The sequence below is a fragment of the Ictidomys tridecemlineatus genome, chromosome 8 (assembly GCF_052094955.1).
Source record: "Ictidomys tridecemlineatus isolate mIctTri1 chromosome 8, mIctTri1.hap1, whole genome shotgun sequence".
In the NCBI taxonomy this organism is placed as follows: Eukaryota; Metazoa; Chordata; class Mammalia; order Rodentia; family Sciuridae; genus Ictidomys; species Ictidomys tridecemlineatus.
The window spans coordinates 10,135,971-10,152,599 of record NC_135484.1 but is presented as its reverse complement, the minus strand read 5'-3'; the positions used below and the strand labels follow the sequence as shown (position 1 = coordinate 10,152,599).

Below are 16,629 nucleotides of genomic sequence, written 5' to 3'. Positions count from 1 at the left end.
GGATCCTCCTGCCTCAGCCTCAGAGGAGCTGGAACTAGAGGTGCCCACCACCATATCTGGCGTCACTGAGGAATTTTCAACTGAAAGCCACCTATACATTTTTCTTTTTTTTTTTTTTTTTTAAGAGAGAGTGAGAGAGACAGAGAGAGAGAGAGAGAGAGAGAGAATTTTAACATTTATTTATTTTTTCTTAGTTCTTGGCGGACACAACATCTTTGTTGGTATGTGGTGCTGCTGAGGATCGAACCCGGGCCGCACGCATGCTAGGCGAGCGCGCTACCGCTTGAGCCACATCCCCAGCCCCACCTATACATTTTTCCATGAAACTTTTAAATTTAAAACTTTAAAAAATCATATTAGATCCTGATAAACTAGTATGATGCCAAGACTGCATGTCCCATAGTGGCATTTTATATTTGTATGGAAAAAAAAATTGATGTTAAACCAAAGCATCTGGAAAATACATCTCAATTCAGCTGCAATGAGCCTATTTTTAGATCGACCATGCTAATAGTTTTGTTTCTCAGTAATGTGAAGAAATGTCCACTATCTACCTCTAGTGATTTTAATAACTTTGGGTGCTTTGGCAGGACAGTGAGAAAGCTTTTCAATGGTGTATTTTCATTAAACAAAACCCTGCATGTAGGATGGCCCCTGTGTCTACTGCATTCCAGCCAGAAGTGACAGTTGTGCTCCTCTTCACAAAAATCTGTGGCTCTTGTGTTGTTCCAGACATTATTCATGTCTAGAAATTATTGAAGCAATCTGTGATAGCTTCTTCTAGTTTTTGACCCCCATTCAAGGGAGGTGAGGACTTTTCTTCCAGAATACCCCAAGGCATTTTGTGTGGCAGAAATGTGGAGGAGGTTCTGTACTGGGGAGCAGGGTGCTGGTGCAGCACCCTACTGAGGGAGGGTGGCCGCTGTTAGCTCATGATCCTGCCCCTGCTCAGAGCACCATGAGGTGTGTTCACATGGGCTGAGTGGCTGGCATATATCTTGCAAACTAAAGCTCTAGAAGTTCACTTTCCAAAATCACTACCCATGTTGTGATATGAGGATTCTGCTCAATTTTCTTAGAATAATGGACACATTCTTACACACAGTATAACAGCATCCACTTTATGCTTTGAATATAGCCCTTGCTGCTCTGCTACTTCAACTTATTTTTAAAATGGGCATGTTTCTTTCTCTTCCTCTCTCCCTGCTCCCCCGTAATCTCAGGGGAAACAGGATTACCTTTATTCCCCACTTTACTCTTTCCTTGAGTACTCACCCACCATAGGAACAAAGTCAATCAGACTTTGGGGATGGTTCCAGAAGATCTCAGAAATGACCATCTTCCCAAATCAACAATTGAATTACAACTCCAACAGAAAACATGTGGAGTGTAGCTTTTGAATCACCTCTATAAATGCCCCTTGTTCCTGCTGGTGAGAAGAACCACAGGAGTCCCCTGTGTTTTTCCTTTGCTAGCAAAGCAATAAACTGTTGAGAGCAGCAGCCGAAAGGGCCCCCCGCCCCAGCAAACTTCCAGCTGATTGGCTCATTGCTGCCCCAGCAAACTTCCAGCTGATTGGCTCACTGCGGCCCCAGCAAACTTCCAGCTGATTGGCTCACTGCGGCCCCAACAAACTTCCAGCTAATTGGCTCCTCTGTGGTGATGCTCATTGGGCTGTTTCTCCACCCTTTCAGACCAGGGAACTAATCATTGGGGCACTCTTTTGGCTCCGCCCATGCAACCCAGCCAATCTGCCTCAAGACCGGGGACCTAGCGGTTCCGCAGGAAGAGCAGGTGGTGGCAGTTTGGCTCTCGGGGAATTCTTGGAGAGCTCCGGTGGTGTGGGGTGCATTCAAAAAAATAAAGTTCATTCCTGCTTGACAAGTGGCTCGTGAATTGTGCCCAGCCAGGCTGTGGCAATAAACCTTCTTTTTCCTTTTTCTCAAAACTTTGTCCTCATTATTGAATTGGCATCAGGGACAAGGACCAAACTTTGGCCAACAATAGGGTACCTGTGGTGGCTCCGAAACTGTCAGAGAAGCTCAAACACCCCAGTCACATTGGTACCAAGTTTGGGGAGGGCCCTTGCCAGGTTATCTCTCTGACTGGCTTCAGAGGTCAATCACTCGTGGGAGGACCAGGCCCTGTGTTAGGCTCTGGAAAAACAAAAACATTGGTCCCCTCCTGGAGTACTCATGCTTGGGGCAGGTGCCGCAGACTGGCTGGGCACAAAATAACCTAGCCGCCCCGAGGCACTTGTAGGTTCAAACAGGAACTACTTTACTGCCCGAACTCTCACCCGCACTCCACATGCGCTTCTGGGAACTCTCCCACCCCTCACCGGGCTCCATGCGAACTCAACGGGAACCCTGCCAGAACTCCACGGGGACTCCAAAGTATCGGGAGCCCAAGGCAGCAGGAGCCGCCCTATTCCTGGAGCCGCCCTATTGTCGGACAGCAGGGTCCATATACAACTCAATACACAGCCTGATTCAATCCAGCATCATCCAGTCCCAGCAATTATACACAGCTTAATTTAATTCACATCTTTTAAAATATTTATTTTTTAGTTATCAGCGGACACAACATCTTTGTTGGTATGTGGTGCTGAGGATCGAACCTGGGCCACACGCATGCCAGGCCAGCGCACTACCGCTTGAGCCACATCCCAGCCCATTAATTAACATCATTTTAATGGCTCGCTGGCGTCACCTCTTAACCACTCCTTCTGGCAAAATGCCATGCCATCCCAACTCGGCTATGACCCTCAACAGCAGGGTCAAAACCTCTGACAAATATTTACAACACAGTATATAAGGGCTAAAATAGTGGTATCCATAGGTGGTTTCATATTTCACTGGAGGAATGGGAACTATGATCCGAAGGCTTCACAAAGCGGGTGATATTTGGGCTGAGAGGAGTATTCTGGGGGTGTAGCTCAGTGGTAGAGCTCTTGCCTGGCAAATAAAGGCCTTGGCTCTGATCATCAGCTTTGGGGGGGGGAAGTAGAAAGGTAGATGAGACCCTAGTGGGGCAAAGAATTAGAAGTGAATTCTTCAGAGACCACTTCTCAGAGAAGTTGAGTCATGAGTCAGACTTTTTTTTTTTTTTTTTTTTTTTTAGTTGTAGATGGACACAATGCCTTTATTTTATTCATTTATTTTTATGTGGTGCTGAGGATCGAACCCAGGGCCTCACATGTGCTAGGAAGTGCTCCAGCCCCCATGAGTCAGAAGAAGTAGCAAGATATTCAGGGGAATGACGTGAACAGAGGCACAGAGAGAGAACCAGTTACAGTGGATGGGGCAGAGGAGAGTGGCTGTACCACGGAGCCCCGTGGTGGGGAGCCAGATGGCCCCAGGGAAGTGACCTTGAAATAAAAGGAGCAAGATCTGTCTGCAGGGCTGGTGGCTTGAGGAAAGTTAGTGAAGTGAAAAGGGCCAGTGTCAAAGGAGCTTCCGGCAAGAATGGTCTCAGGGAAGTCGTGGAGAGAGAAAAATAAGTTTAGACTCAAAAGAGCCCTCAGGGGTCCAAGGGGTCCACACGGAAGGCTCTGCCGGCTGGTGTTCATTTGGGTCAAAGACTGTCAGAGGTCTCTGTAACCCGGCCCCCACCCAAATCCCTTCATCCGTATTTGGCACTTTGAAGGGCTCAGTTCATCCAAATAGGCATCCCACCCCACGATGATGCCCTTCGATGGATACTCAGAAGGAGTGGAACGATGCTTACAGCACACCTTGCTTCACGAGTCAGTATGTTTCCCCGCAGAAGTGAAGCAGCTGGAAGCTGCTGAAAGAGAATGGGGTTTTCCTGGAAGAAAAGAAAAAGGACGCCAGAAAACATAGATGGAAATTTCCCAGTGGCCAGATGAGGTTAGAAATCAGAATTTGGCTGGGATTATGAAATAAAATGGAGGCAGGGGCACCAGTCATCCAAGGAATTGGCCCATGGATGGCCAGCAAAAAGGTTATTAATCAGGAAGGCGAATACCCTATTCATCTTTGACTGTTTTAACCTTGAGCCTAGGTTTCTATGACTTCCGTGAATTATCGCACAATGATGAGTCCAGACTACTTAAGGATAAATGTATCAAAGGATAATTTATGAATTGCAACATTGTGTGTGTTTTTTTTTTGAGACTTGAAGTTTTTAGTAACAGTGTTGGTTGTCTATTAATTCTAGCTTTCCCTTCCTTCCTCTTCCTCCCTTCTCCCCCCTCCTCTTCTCTGTGGCACCCCTCTTGGGGGAGGTAAATTCTTAATCTCCAGCACCCTCCAATCCTTGTCAATCATAGGGACCTGTGGAGCCCTGAGCCGCAGGGGATGGGCTCAGGAGGACTGGGGCCTTCAGCACCCTTTCCCCTGCCATTGTACCAGCATTCTTCTGGAGCATAGAGGATTCTTGTCACTGGGAGGAAGACGCGCTGTACACCACTCCTGTTCTCTGACACCAAGGTCCATGGAATTATCTTGGGCCTGTCTGGAAAGGAGTCCCCACATTCCCTCGGTGTCCATCTTCATCTTTCAAGGCTCAGTTGCAATATGGTTAGCAATTTACAAACCCTGGGACCCCAGTCTTTATGAATGGGTTTGCCATATTTAGGTAGATGCTCCTTTTCATACCTTCAGTCCATGAATGTGTAGGGCTGTTTCTGAGGGGATGTTGTTCAGTGAATAGAATTTGTTCCTCCTTAGTCACTACTGTCACTCCTGCATCATCTCCTCTTTTCTCCAGTACCTACATCTTCTCTTTCCTCCTCTTCTGCAGCATCAAATCAGGCTTTTGGGAATGGATCTGAAATATATTCATACTAAGGTCTGAATAACTGATAACATTCAAAGTGTTACTTTTCCAAAGCAAAGTTTTATTTTGACAAAGTGCAGACCTTTTGAAGAAAGGGATACATTCATAAATCTTTAATGGAGAAATTTTAATCACATAGGAGAAATATCTGGGCTTGAGTAGAATGTGCCTGATTTCCTGAAATCACATGACAGACAGCTATCATATTTACAAATTAAAACACATGGGACTGAAGATGTGGCTCAAGCGGTAACGCGCTCGCCTGGCATGCGCTGGGCGCTGGGTTCGATACTCAGCACCACCTAAAAATAAAATAAAGATGTTGTGTCCACCGAAAACTGAAAAATAAATATTAAAAAAATTCTCTCTCTCTTTAAAAAAATTAAAAAATAAAACACATACACATGCCCCTCTTTACCCATTTAACTCCAGGAAATGTGTTAAGTGCCTTATAGTCTCTCATTGAATTCTTACCCCCTTCCAAATCATATGGAGTAGACAGTGTATTTAGTGTTTCATATGTTTCATGTATACAACAAAGTCAAGTAAGTTGCCAAAACTTGCCCCAGCCTATAAATGTAGAGCTGGGAGGGAATGCAAATCTACTTCTGTCTACAGATCATGAAGCCCTTGGTGGTAAAACTTTCTTGAATCAGTGGAAAGCAGTTTGCTTGGTTAAGGAATATATAGAGCTTTAAAAATATTATTTCATAAGTTATACATAAAAGTCTTTTAAAAAATCATCTTTGTTTTTCTCTGAACTCCCCAGAGCTTATGTATGTCATCCTTGAAATGATGTGCCCAAAATGAAACACAGTGGCCTGGTCTATTTTCACTTTTCAGCCTATGTAGGATATAAAAAATAAACAGCATATGGTGGAAAGTGAATGAAATTAAAAAAATAAGTTCACTTAAAATAACCCATGGGCTTTTTTACATGTGTTGTTGCTCTGGTTTTAAAAACCACAGGAGTTTTACTATGCTATGCCTTGGGAAAGGGTGATTATTTTCCATTGTTTCTCTTGGGGTCAATATAAAACCAACTTTGTTTGGTTGGCACTAATAATTATGTTGTTGATAAACAAGTGCCACGTGAACTCGTGTAGACCAGGACCTACTGCGAAGTGCCAACCACTGAGCATGTTTAAAGCACACGCTCTCCACAGCTACAAATCTCATGACCATAGCATTCTCCTTTAGCCAACCGGAGTGATGACATCTAGACAGGAAGATGGGAAATCAGAGTTGTTTTCTGACAGCAGTAGCCCTCTGAACAAAGCTTAGCCTATCTATCACCATAAGAGATTGGCCTCCCCTTTTATGAAAAATTTCTTGTATCTTTTAAGCAAATGAAAAAATCGAGTCAGGAATCCTGCCTTCATTTTAAATGAGCGGTCAGTCACCTAGGAAGCCGTTGTTGAGAAACTACACCCATTCTCTGCATTGAAAGAAACAACTTGAAAATGCTTCCAATAATTTTATTTGCATGTTTGTGCTCAGTCCCCAACTTCTCCTGGCAATGAAGTGCTAAGAGCCTGCTGTAGGGTCAGGATGGTTCTGAGTGTAGGGGAAGATACAAGAGAGACCGGAGATGTGGATTTTGTCCCTGAAGAATTGACAATCCAGCCAGAGAGATGGAAGTTCCTCAATACGATAAAAAGACTAGTGACCAAATACTTACGGTGCGCCAGGCACTGTGCTCAGAGTGATGTGGGACTTCTTCTCCCAGTCCCCAGCACCCAGTGACGCGGGCACTGCCACTGCTTTTGTTTTGTATGGGAGGAAGGAATGGCTTGAGGGTGTTGTGAGAATCAAATGAGAAACCATAACTGATAAAGGTGTCCGTTAGGGTTAGATTTGTTCTCCTACTGAGAAAAGAACAAAACAAGAAAAAGGAGGAAAATAAAAGCCCTCCCCGCCATTCATAGCTAAAACAAGATAGAAGTTTGTTTCTTGCTCTCAAAATGAAGTCTGAAAGAAGAATAGCTGAGCTGCCCAAAGAACCCCTTAAGAGCATGGGCAGTCCCACCTTCAAATAGATCTGGGTAACGTGGTCTTCTTTCTTCAATAGATGGTCATATGCTCAGCTAAAAATTGGGACTTCTTGGGGCTGGGGATGTGGCTCAGGCGGTAGCGCGCTCGCCTGGCATGCGTGCAGCCCGGGTTCGATCCTCAGCACCACATACCAACAAAGATGTTGTGTCCGCCGAGAACTAAAAAATAAATATTAAAATTCTCTCTCTTTCTCTCTAAAAAAAAATTGGGACTTCTGTTACTAAAAAATAGATACTGAATTTGGCGCCTCCTTCTCTGCCCTCTGTGTGCCAAGTGCTGGACAGAGGATCAAACTCAGTAAATGTGAAGTAGTAATAGTTACAAAGCCTACCGCAGCCTCCAGGGCTTGGTGCATTGAGTAAACACAGCTCTTTCTGACTGGCACTATCTCTGAAGAGAGAGTGGGTGAGAAGGAAGTGCTGCCTGCCCCAGCAGCACAGGCTGGGCACCAGTTCCCAGTGCTGGCACAGCCGCTGCCCAGCCCAGGCTACTGCTTTCTTCTCGTGCCTCCTGTGAGGGACTGCAAATGAGATCTCTGGCCTCTGGCAAATGAGAAGAAGCAGGGCAGACGAGTAGTGACACTGCAGAGCATTGTTTCTATCAGTGACACCAATGGTGCTTTGAGGCAGGTGGCCCAGAAAAGGGGGACTGGTAGTAGCTCATGGTTGGGTGTCTGACGCATTGCTCATTTGTTTTGAAAGGGTTTTCCATGGAGCATCTCTGCTGTACTTCAGGTCTGGCCTGTGTCCCAAGGCCCATGTGTTAAAAGCTTTGTCCCCAGTGTGGCACTGGAACAGTGGCTCTGAGGTGATAGAAATTTTGAGAGGTGGGGCCTATGGATGTGTCCTTTAAGGGCATTGTGTCCTCCTTTCTCTTTTTTTGCTTTCTGGTCATGAGACAAGCAGTTTTGCTCTCCCACAAGCTCTCTCCATGCTGTGCTGCCTCACCACTGAACCCAAAGCAAAGAGGCCAGTCAATCATAGACTCACACTCCAAAGCTCTGAGCCAAAATAAACCTTTTTTTTCTGTTTATAAGGCTATTATCTCAGGTATTTTGCTATAGTGACAGAAGGCAAAGTAACACAATTTCAGTCTCACAGATTCCTATATAAGATAGAGAAGACTCTTGTTGTATAGATTAGAGGATTGCCCTCAGCTTCCTAGACCTTAAGTTTCCTTTAGGTCTACAAGTTGGCTCATCAGAGCAGTGGGGCCTAGGTAGAGAAAATTGGGAAGGAGAGAGGGATAGGGTGGAGCAGAACAGATGGCGGGGGGATACAAGCTGGACTTTCCAGCTGCTTCACTTGTTGGTTTGGGCCAGAAAGGGGAGGAGAGGAAAAAGAGGCAAGAGCTGAGAGCTGGATCCTTCCCTCCCCTTACCTCATCTAATCTAATCCCAAACCCTTCATTGTCATCTCCTCACCATCTCTCCCTTGAAGGGCCACTGTCAGTGAGTGTCCAGAGTCCTTTGTGCAAAGTAGCAGGCTCAGTTCTCCGGAGGACTCAGACTTGGGCCAGGCTCAGTGAGTGGCAATCAAGGCTCAGGCTGAACCCCAGCACCACCCTCCGCCTGGAGCAACGCACAACCTGCACGTTCTTGAGTGGCCAATCCTTTGGGGTCAGTTCACTTATCCCCTTGATTCTTTCTACTCTGTCCAACTCTACCATCTCTTTTCTGTCACTTAGACAATGCCTGACTAACAGACAGTAACAGGTGATAAAGAGATCTCTCTCGTTTACAAAGAGCTCTGAATCCAGCCTTGGTTTGTGTTGCCAAGTAAAGGTGTACATCTAGTCCTAAAGATATGATGACTAAACTAAAAGCTGTTTATCATAGTTTTTGTTCTTAACCTTGTGGTCTCTTACCAGTCCACACTGCCTATAGGGCCCTATGACTTAATTTAAAAATAAATGTCTATGAGCTGGGCACCATGGTGCACACCTGTAATCCTAGCCTCTCGGGAGGCTAAGACAAGAGAATCGAGAGTTCAAGCCAGCCTCAGCAATGGTGAGGCACTAAGCAACTCAGTTGCTGGGATAATAGGCATGTGCCTTATGCCTGCCTCCTATTATTTCTTAATATCATAATATAGTAGGAACCTCAGTATAGATTTGATCTGAATGAGTATGGCCAGGCCTCCTTGGTCCCAGAAGCCTGAGCCTAGACTCCTGGAACCTGACCTTCAATCTAACTTCTATTACTCTGGCTCCAGGTTCAATGAGCTGATTCCCCAGCAGTCAGTGGGCTCCTGCCCTGACCTGGTATCAAGCTCCTTCTAAGACCTTTCAGTTTCTTTCCGAAGCTGTTGGAGACAGTCTATGACTTCATCAGGGCTGCCAGGCAGAGCACAGCAGCCCCCACTTGGCAATACTCCAGACTCACCTGTCCTCCTCTAATCCCAACCCCCGACCCCTGCTGTCCAGGACCCTCTTCCCTTCTTTTATGGATTGACTGATTTCTTGTTTAGCCAAGGTCACATTCTGGGAGACAGAGGGAAGCCTGTCCTTGGGCCACAGACTCTGTCAGACTCTCCAGTTATTTTCCTCGTGGAAGCATGTGTCCCTTCTTCAGAGCAGTTATACGTAGATTGGTATGATCATTTGATGAATGTTGAACAAGTATTACCTTTGATGTGATAAGTTTTGTTTTTTATTGTTCACTGTGATGGGCATAGGGCCTCATATAGGGCTGATGCAGAGTAGGGTCACCGCACCACAGAAAGAACAGCTGGAGAAAGGGGTCACCTGATGAAAAGACAAGATGCTGAATTTAAGTCTTAGACTAACATGTTGCAGGGAGAAACACTCCTTTAAGTTAGGTGAGAAAAAAAGTCTCTATACTTAATTATTTGGGCACTTTTAGGAAAATGCATAATAAGCAAATTCCTCAATTAAAGGATGTTATTCTCTATAAGGAAACGATGTAACCAAGTCCTTTGGTCCTCATCAGAACAATCAGATGTCTGTCAATAATTTACCCCTGATGATTCCCATTGACTCTTGTAATGAATTAGGGACAAAGCAATTGAATATAAGTGGGCTGAAATAAAAATCAGGAACGTACTACATTTTTTTTTTTTTTTTTTAAAGAGAGAGTGAGAGAGAGGGGGGCACAGAGAGAGAGAGAGAGAATTTTAACATTTATTTATTTTTTCTTAATTCTCGGCGGACACAACATCATTGTTGGTATGTGGTGCTGCTGGGGATCGAACCCGGGCCGCACGCATGCTAGGCGAGCGCGCTACCGCTTGAGCCACATCCCCAGCCCCCAAGGAACATACTACATTAATGCACATGAGTTGTAGTTGCTTGGGATTTATTGTGCTTGATACATAGTTTTATTTTCAAAGTCTACATGTACCATGAAGCAATTAATCTCATCTGTGAGAAAGACCCAGATGGCCCTCAGATAAGTCACTGAAACCTTTCCAGAAAAATATAGGTGATTAGACCTCCAAATGACTTTTTTCTATATGTAGTTATTACATATTATTCAAGTATGTTTACCAGCCAAGTGTTTATTTTTGAGGCACTAGAGTGGAGTTATCTATAAAGTGCCTTCACTTACGTAGCAAGTCATAGATGATAGCAGCCATATAGATGATTATGAAACAATGAGGGAGAGAATACTGAAAAGCACTCACTAATGATTTTCAACAACGGCAAAACGAATGAGGACAGTAATGGAAATGAAAGAAAAGAAATGCCATTGAATACGTTTGTCTCAAAGTTATAGAAAAGTTATAACCGGACTGTAATAAAAAAATCTTTATTACACATCATTCAAGACATGAACAGTCCATGATAAGATAAAAAGCACGATGCCTTAAAATGCAATAAGGTGTTTCTTCATTGATTTTTATTGCTGTTACTGTTTCCAGGGGCTTCAGAGAGAAAGTTTAGGGCCTGATTATGAATTTGATTCAATATTCTAGAAGTCCAGGCTCAACAATGGTGGGCCCCTGGCGTCAAGCCAGAGCTATGCAGTTTGTGGGTCAGGGTCAGGTGTCTGCTGATGGCCCAGGTCAGGAAGTGTGGTTAGAGAGGCAAGGCTAAGCTGGCCCAATCTTCCATGACCTTGAGGGCAGACCTCAGTGTTTCAGTGCAATTGTTCATCTTTATCTCCCCTACTAAGGACAGGACCAAGGTGATATTCATCATTTTATTCTCAGGACACGGGACAAAGTAGACTCTAGGTATATCTGTTGATGATGAAATGTAGTTTATCCCCATGTGTTTTATTACCCCCACTATAGTTTTCTTAAGTGTAATAGAGCTACTCTTTCGTCTTAGTTCTTGTATTTAAAAATAGTTTTTGCTTGTTTTTTTTTTTCTTTTTCCTTCGAATCCTTCTAATTGTTTTGAATTCTGAACTTAGGGGCCTGAGATAATTTGTATAGTTGTTTCAGATCAAATGTTGTATCTCGCATCTTGCACTGACTCACAATCATTCACTGCTAATGTCTAAATCGGAGAAGTGAAAAGGACAATTGTTTAGTGCTTTTTAAAGTCCCTGACCAAGATCAGTAGGGAAATCCCATTAGCTCCATTCATCGCATTTCTCATAAATCTAAAAGGAAAGCAAGTATCCAAAGCCTTATTCTTTAATAGTTCTTATTTGTAAAACCTTGACAGGGCTTTATTCTAAATTGCTTCCAAATTACGTAAAGAATACTGAGAAATATGATGAGCAGTGAATCGTGATAACTTCAGCCATCGAGTAAATAAGTAGAACAGTAGAAGGGACTAATCTGAAAGCAAACATTACGATGGGCCACGAAGAAGCAAAAAGAACAGAACTGTGGAATTCTTAAACTACCATCTGGCTCAATCTTTCAGTGGGCAAGCTGAAGAGGCTTTTATTCAGCGCTCTAAAACTTATTCAAAAGGAGCAGTATTTGAATATTAATATTTTCATATAATAAAAAAAGAAGAAAAAGGAAAAAGAAAATCTTTTGTAACCAAAAAGGAATGTTTAACAAAATAATGGGGTAATCCTCTGGCTAAAAAAGGCCTGGGGAGAGTCCTGTGGGTGGGAGGTCTGCGGGCAGAGTGGCCCAGGCCATAGGCAGCTCTCAGCCTTCACCTCCAAAGCTTCCTTGCGGTTAGAGTCACTTATTAAAGTTGTCATTGTGGTTTGAAATTTAGGCAAGAGGTGTAAAATTAAGGAACTCATTAAGAAAAACAAATGCAATGATTTTGGTACCTTATTTCATCATAAAGAAGGTTGAATTGCCCTGTGATATAACTGAGGCAAGAGACATGATAGATTGTAAACTGTACTTGAAATTGTCCAATTGTCCTTTTGTGAAACATGAGCCTATTTCATCACTTTGGAACAGACCCCTAACAATTGCTGTTTTGTTTGTTAAGCCCTGGATTTTTAAATGAATTGTGAGGCTTTTATTTTGTTTTCCTGAGGTGTGTTTGAAAAGTTGGATAAATATGAGTCCACTATTTATCTTGAGCAAAGATGCATTAGAAAAAGGTATTTTAGCATTCTCCCTGGTTTAAAAGACAAAACCAAGTCCTGCCGGCTTTGTGTTGTGCTTCTCTTACAGGCTGCAGTGCCTTCTGTCTGCTTTAGGGTGTGGCATCTGCCATTGGGGAGGAAAAACTGGCATGTGTCCCCTTTTATAGCAGACTGATTTCATTGTGTGGGGGCTTTTTTTTCCACTTGGTTGCAATCTTCCAGTTGACTTGCTGAAGCAATAGAATTAAATGAGATTTCAACTTACATACTTTTTTTTTTTTTTTTTTAGTTTTGTCATTTTCTTATATTTAAAAAATATTTGTAAGCAAAGGGCTAGAGCTGAACTTGGTGACTCACTTTCCCTTTTAGGATTTGTTATGAAAATAAGTGGCAACACATGGCTACCCTTGTATGAATTGACTTTCGATATATTTATCAATTTGAAAAAATGCACTTTTATGAGTATATGCATATAAATGTCTAAAATATAAATGTGTAATCGATTTTAGAATATATGTATAGACACACATAACACGTATATTTATATTTGCATATGAAAAACTTTAAAAATTCAAGTTATGTGGTGTAATGTGTATAATCAGTATGTATATGAATAAATAAAAAGAGAAAATTCAGGAAAAAAATGTCAGACAGACATACTAACAAAGATGTAGTATTCTCCTGGCAAAAACTGATGAATGATTTGGCATGAATTCATCTAACAGTTCTGCTATTCTCTCTTACAAATGATATACCCCATTTTCCAGTTGTTTGCATAGAATTGCAATTTGTTGTTTCTACACTCCATAATGACCCTTGGGTGTGCACCTGATTCCCCCTCCCCACCAATTAGTCAATAGCTTTTCCCATCTATCTTTTCTGTTTAGTTGTGTAACATATTGGAGCTTAAACTAGCAAATAACCGCTGTACTTGCAATCAACTAGGTTTTATGAAAAGCTGAAGAATGAAATGATTTTGGAAAACTACCCTGTACTAAAATCTTACATATTATTTCTGTCAGCATGACCTCTGGGAGCTCAAATGCTTTCTCTCAATGACAAAGGTGCCCATCTAAGTACAACTGAGCCAGTGCTTATGTAACAAGTCTTGCTATTAAAGATCTTCAAAATGTTGCTAGTGATAGATTCTTAATAAAAAACGTCAAAACATTATTTGGTGATAAAACAACAGATTATTTTTTAGAGATCAAGGCACAGAGTATATCTAGTTTAGGATTAGATTTGACTATCATTACCGATCTTATATTTATTAAATATAATGTCTATTTTGTTTTATTTAGAAATGAACTCATACCAAGAGGTTAATTGCACATATTAACCCCTGAAATATAACGAAAAGGGTCATGTGGATTTATGAAGATATGAGATAAAACTTAGCTGTCCGTATTAGGGCACCACTAGTTAAATGTTAGTGTGGGGTGCATGACACACCACTCTACACATTGTGAGGACATCGAAGTGCAATGTAAGAAAAATACTCTTCTGGGAATACTTTGAGTTTCATACCTACTCCAGGTGCTTTAACAAGAGTTATATAAACATTACCTATGGGGCAGTTGTAGTCAAATCTTAAGCATTTATTGAGCTCCTGCTGTGTACAGGGCATAGAGCTCCTGGAACACTGTTAACCTTCACTTACAGTCGTCCCTAACGTTGCAATTGGAAGAAGTTGTGAGAATTAGCTGATGGCTCAAACTCAAGGCACGGAGGCCAACGCTGTGGGAAAATTACATAACTCCTGGGAGAGACAGTGCTTTTGCTCAGACTGCCCAAATATTTTCTTTCTCTGCCGGCTGCTCGAAACCTCCGAGGCCACTGGAGAACTTTGTCCCCAGCCCCTCTCGCTCTTTTGTCTGCTCGTCAGACTCCTTTTCCGCCTGGGTCTCGCTCCTCGCCGCCACGAACGCCCACGCCGCCGCCGCCGCCTCCGGCCAGGAGGCCCGCCCGAGCCAGCGCGCAGCCCGGCCGCCCGCCGCCGGACCCGAGCGCCGCCGCGGCCCGACCCGGGCTGCCGGTGGGTCCCCGCAAGGCAGCGCCGGGCGGCGGCGCCCGGGGCCGAGTCCAGTCCGCGTTTTGCGAGTGCGCAGGAGTAATCGGAGAGAAGTGGATAATAGTTGTGGCTCGCTCGCTCCCCGCGTGCCGCGCTGGGCCCGCAGGCTCGGGCGGCCGCGTATTTACCCGTATCCGGGTTAGGGAGGAAAAGAGAAAAGTTTCATTTAAACCTGAACCCCAAACTTTCACCGTGAAAGCACACAGCGGGAGCTGGCCCAGACCGTAAGGCGTGCCCGCGCGGCTCCCGCGGGCCTGCAGAGGGGGAGGGGGTCGGCGGCGTCCCGGCGGGCCGCGTGGATGCGCGCAGGAGGGGCCGCGGACTAAAAAGTGGGGGCATTGTCTCCCCCCGCCCCCCGCCCGGCCGCGCCACGCCGCGGCGATCATGGCCGCGCGGGCAGCAGCGGCGGCGGCGGCACGGGCGGGCAGCGGTGAGCGGCGGGCGCCCCCCGGGCCGCGGCCGGCGCCCGGGGCCCGGGACCTGGAGGCGGGGGCGCGCGGCGCGGCGGCGGCTCCGGGACCCATGCTGGGGGGCGGCGGCGACGGCGGCGGCGGCCTGAACAGTGTACACCACCATCCCCTGCACCCCCGTCACGAACTGAACATGGCCCATAGCGCGAGCGCCGCGGCCGCCGCCGCCGCCAGCACTAACAGCGCCAAGAGCGGCGGCTCCGAGGCGGCTCTCAAGGAGGGTGGAAGCGCCGCCGCGCTGTCCTCCTCCTCCTCCGCGGCGGCGGCGTCCTCCTCTTCCTCCTCGTCGGGCCCGGGCTCGGCCATGGAGACGGGGCTGCTCCCCAACCACAAACTGAAAGCCGTTGGCGAGGCCCCCGCCGCACCGCCCCACCAGCAGCACCACCACCACCACCATGCCCACCACCACCACCACCATGCCCACCACCTCCACCACCACCACGCACTACAGCAGCAGCTAAACCAGTTCCAGCAGCAGCAGCAGCAGCAGCAACAGCAGCAGCAGCAGCAGCAACATCCCATTTCCAACAACAACAGCCTGGGCGGCGCGGGCGGCGGCGCGCCTCAGCCCGGCCCCGACATGGAGCAGCCGCAACATGGAGGCGCCAAGGACAGTGCCGCGGGCAGCCAGGCAGACCCCCCGGGCCAGCCTCTGCTGAGCAAGCCGGGCGACGAGGACGACGCGCCGCCCAAGATGGGGGAGCCGGCGGGAGGCCGCTACGAGCACCCGGGCCTGGGCGCCCTGGGCGCACAGCAGCCGCCGGTCGCCGTGCCCGGGGGCGGCGGCGGCCCGGCGGCCGTCTCGGAGTTTAATAATTACTATGGCAGCGCTGCCCCTGCTAGCGGCGGCCCCGGCGGCCGCGCTGGGCCTTGCTTTGATCAACATGGCGGACAACAAAGCCCCGGGATGGGGATGATGCACTCCGCCTCAGCCGCCGCCGGTGCCCCCAGCAGCATGGACCCCCTGCAGAACTCCCACGAAGGGTACCCCAACAGCCAGTACAACCATTATCCGGGCTACAGCCGGCCCGGCGCGGGCGGCGGCGGCGGCGGAGGAGGAGGAGGAGGAGGAGGAGGCAGCGGAGGAGGAGGAGGAGGAGGAGGAGGAGCAGGAGGAGCAGCAGCAGCAGCAGCAGCAGCAGCAGCAGCAGCGGGAGCGGGAGCTGTGGCGGCGGCGGCGGCCGCGGCGGCGGCAGCAGCAGCAGGAGGCGGCGGCGGCGGCTATGGGGGCTCGTCCTCGGGGTACGGGGTGCTGAGCTCCCCCCGGCAGCAGGGCGGCGGCATGATGATGGGCCCCGGGGGCAGCGGGGCCGCGAGCCTCAGCAAGGCGGCCGCCGGCGCGGCGGCGGGGGGCTTCCAGCGCTTCGCCGGGCAGAACCAGCACCCGTCGGGGGCCACCCCGACCCTCAACCAGCTGCTCACCTCGCCCAGCCCCATGATGCGGAGCTACGGCGGCAGCTACCCCGACTACAGCAGCCCCAGCGCGCCGCCGCCGCCGCCGTCGCAGCCCCAGTCCCAGGCGGCGGCGGCGGCGGCGGGGGCGGCGGCGGGCGGCCAGCAGGCGGCCGCGGGCATGGGCTTGGGCAAGGACCTGGGCGCCCAGTACGCCGCTGCCAGCCCGGCCTGGGCGGCCGCGCAACAAAGGAGTCACCCGGCGATGAGCCCCGGCACCCCCGGACCGACCATGGGCAGATCCCAGGTAACCCCCGCGCCGGCCGGGCCTGCTTCCGCCCGGGGCCTCGCGCGCCGGAGCCCGA

At 47.5% G+C, this 16,629-nt stretch overlaps 1 protein-coding gene across 9 annotated transcripts in view; it reads left to right on the top strand.

Moving 5' to 3' along the window:
- Positions 1-14,456: 14,456 nt before the first annotated feature.
- The window catches only part of Arid1b (AT-rich interaction domain 1B), a 394,730-nt gene continuing 392,557 nt past the window's right edge, over positions 14,457-16,629 (top strand). For 3 of the 9 annotated variants that reach the window (XM_078018840.1, XM_078018836.1, XM_078018839.1), the window contains exon 1: positions 14,457-16,571. In XM_078018840.1, coding sequence (XP_077874966.1) covers positions 14,787-16,571 — 1,785 coding nt within the window. In that variant the 5' untranslated portion in view covers positions 14,457-14,786. The remainder of the gene's footprint in view (positions 16,572-16,629) is intronic. The other 6 variants (XM_021723928.2, XM_078018837.1, XM_078018841.1 and 3 more) reach the window with 3 other exon arrangements.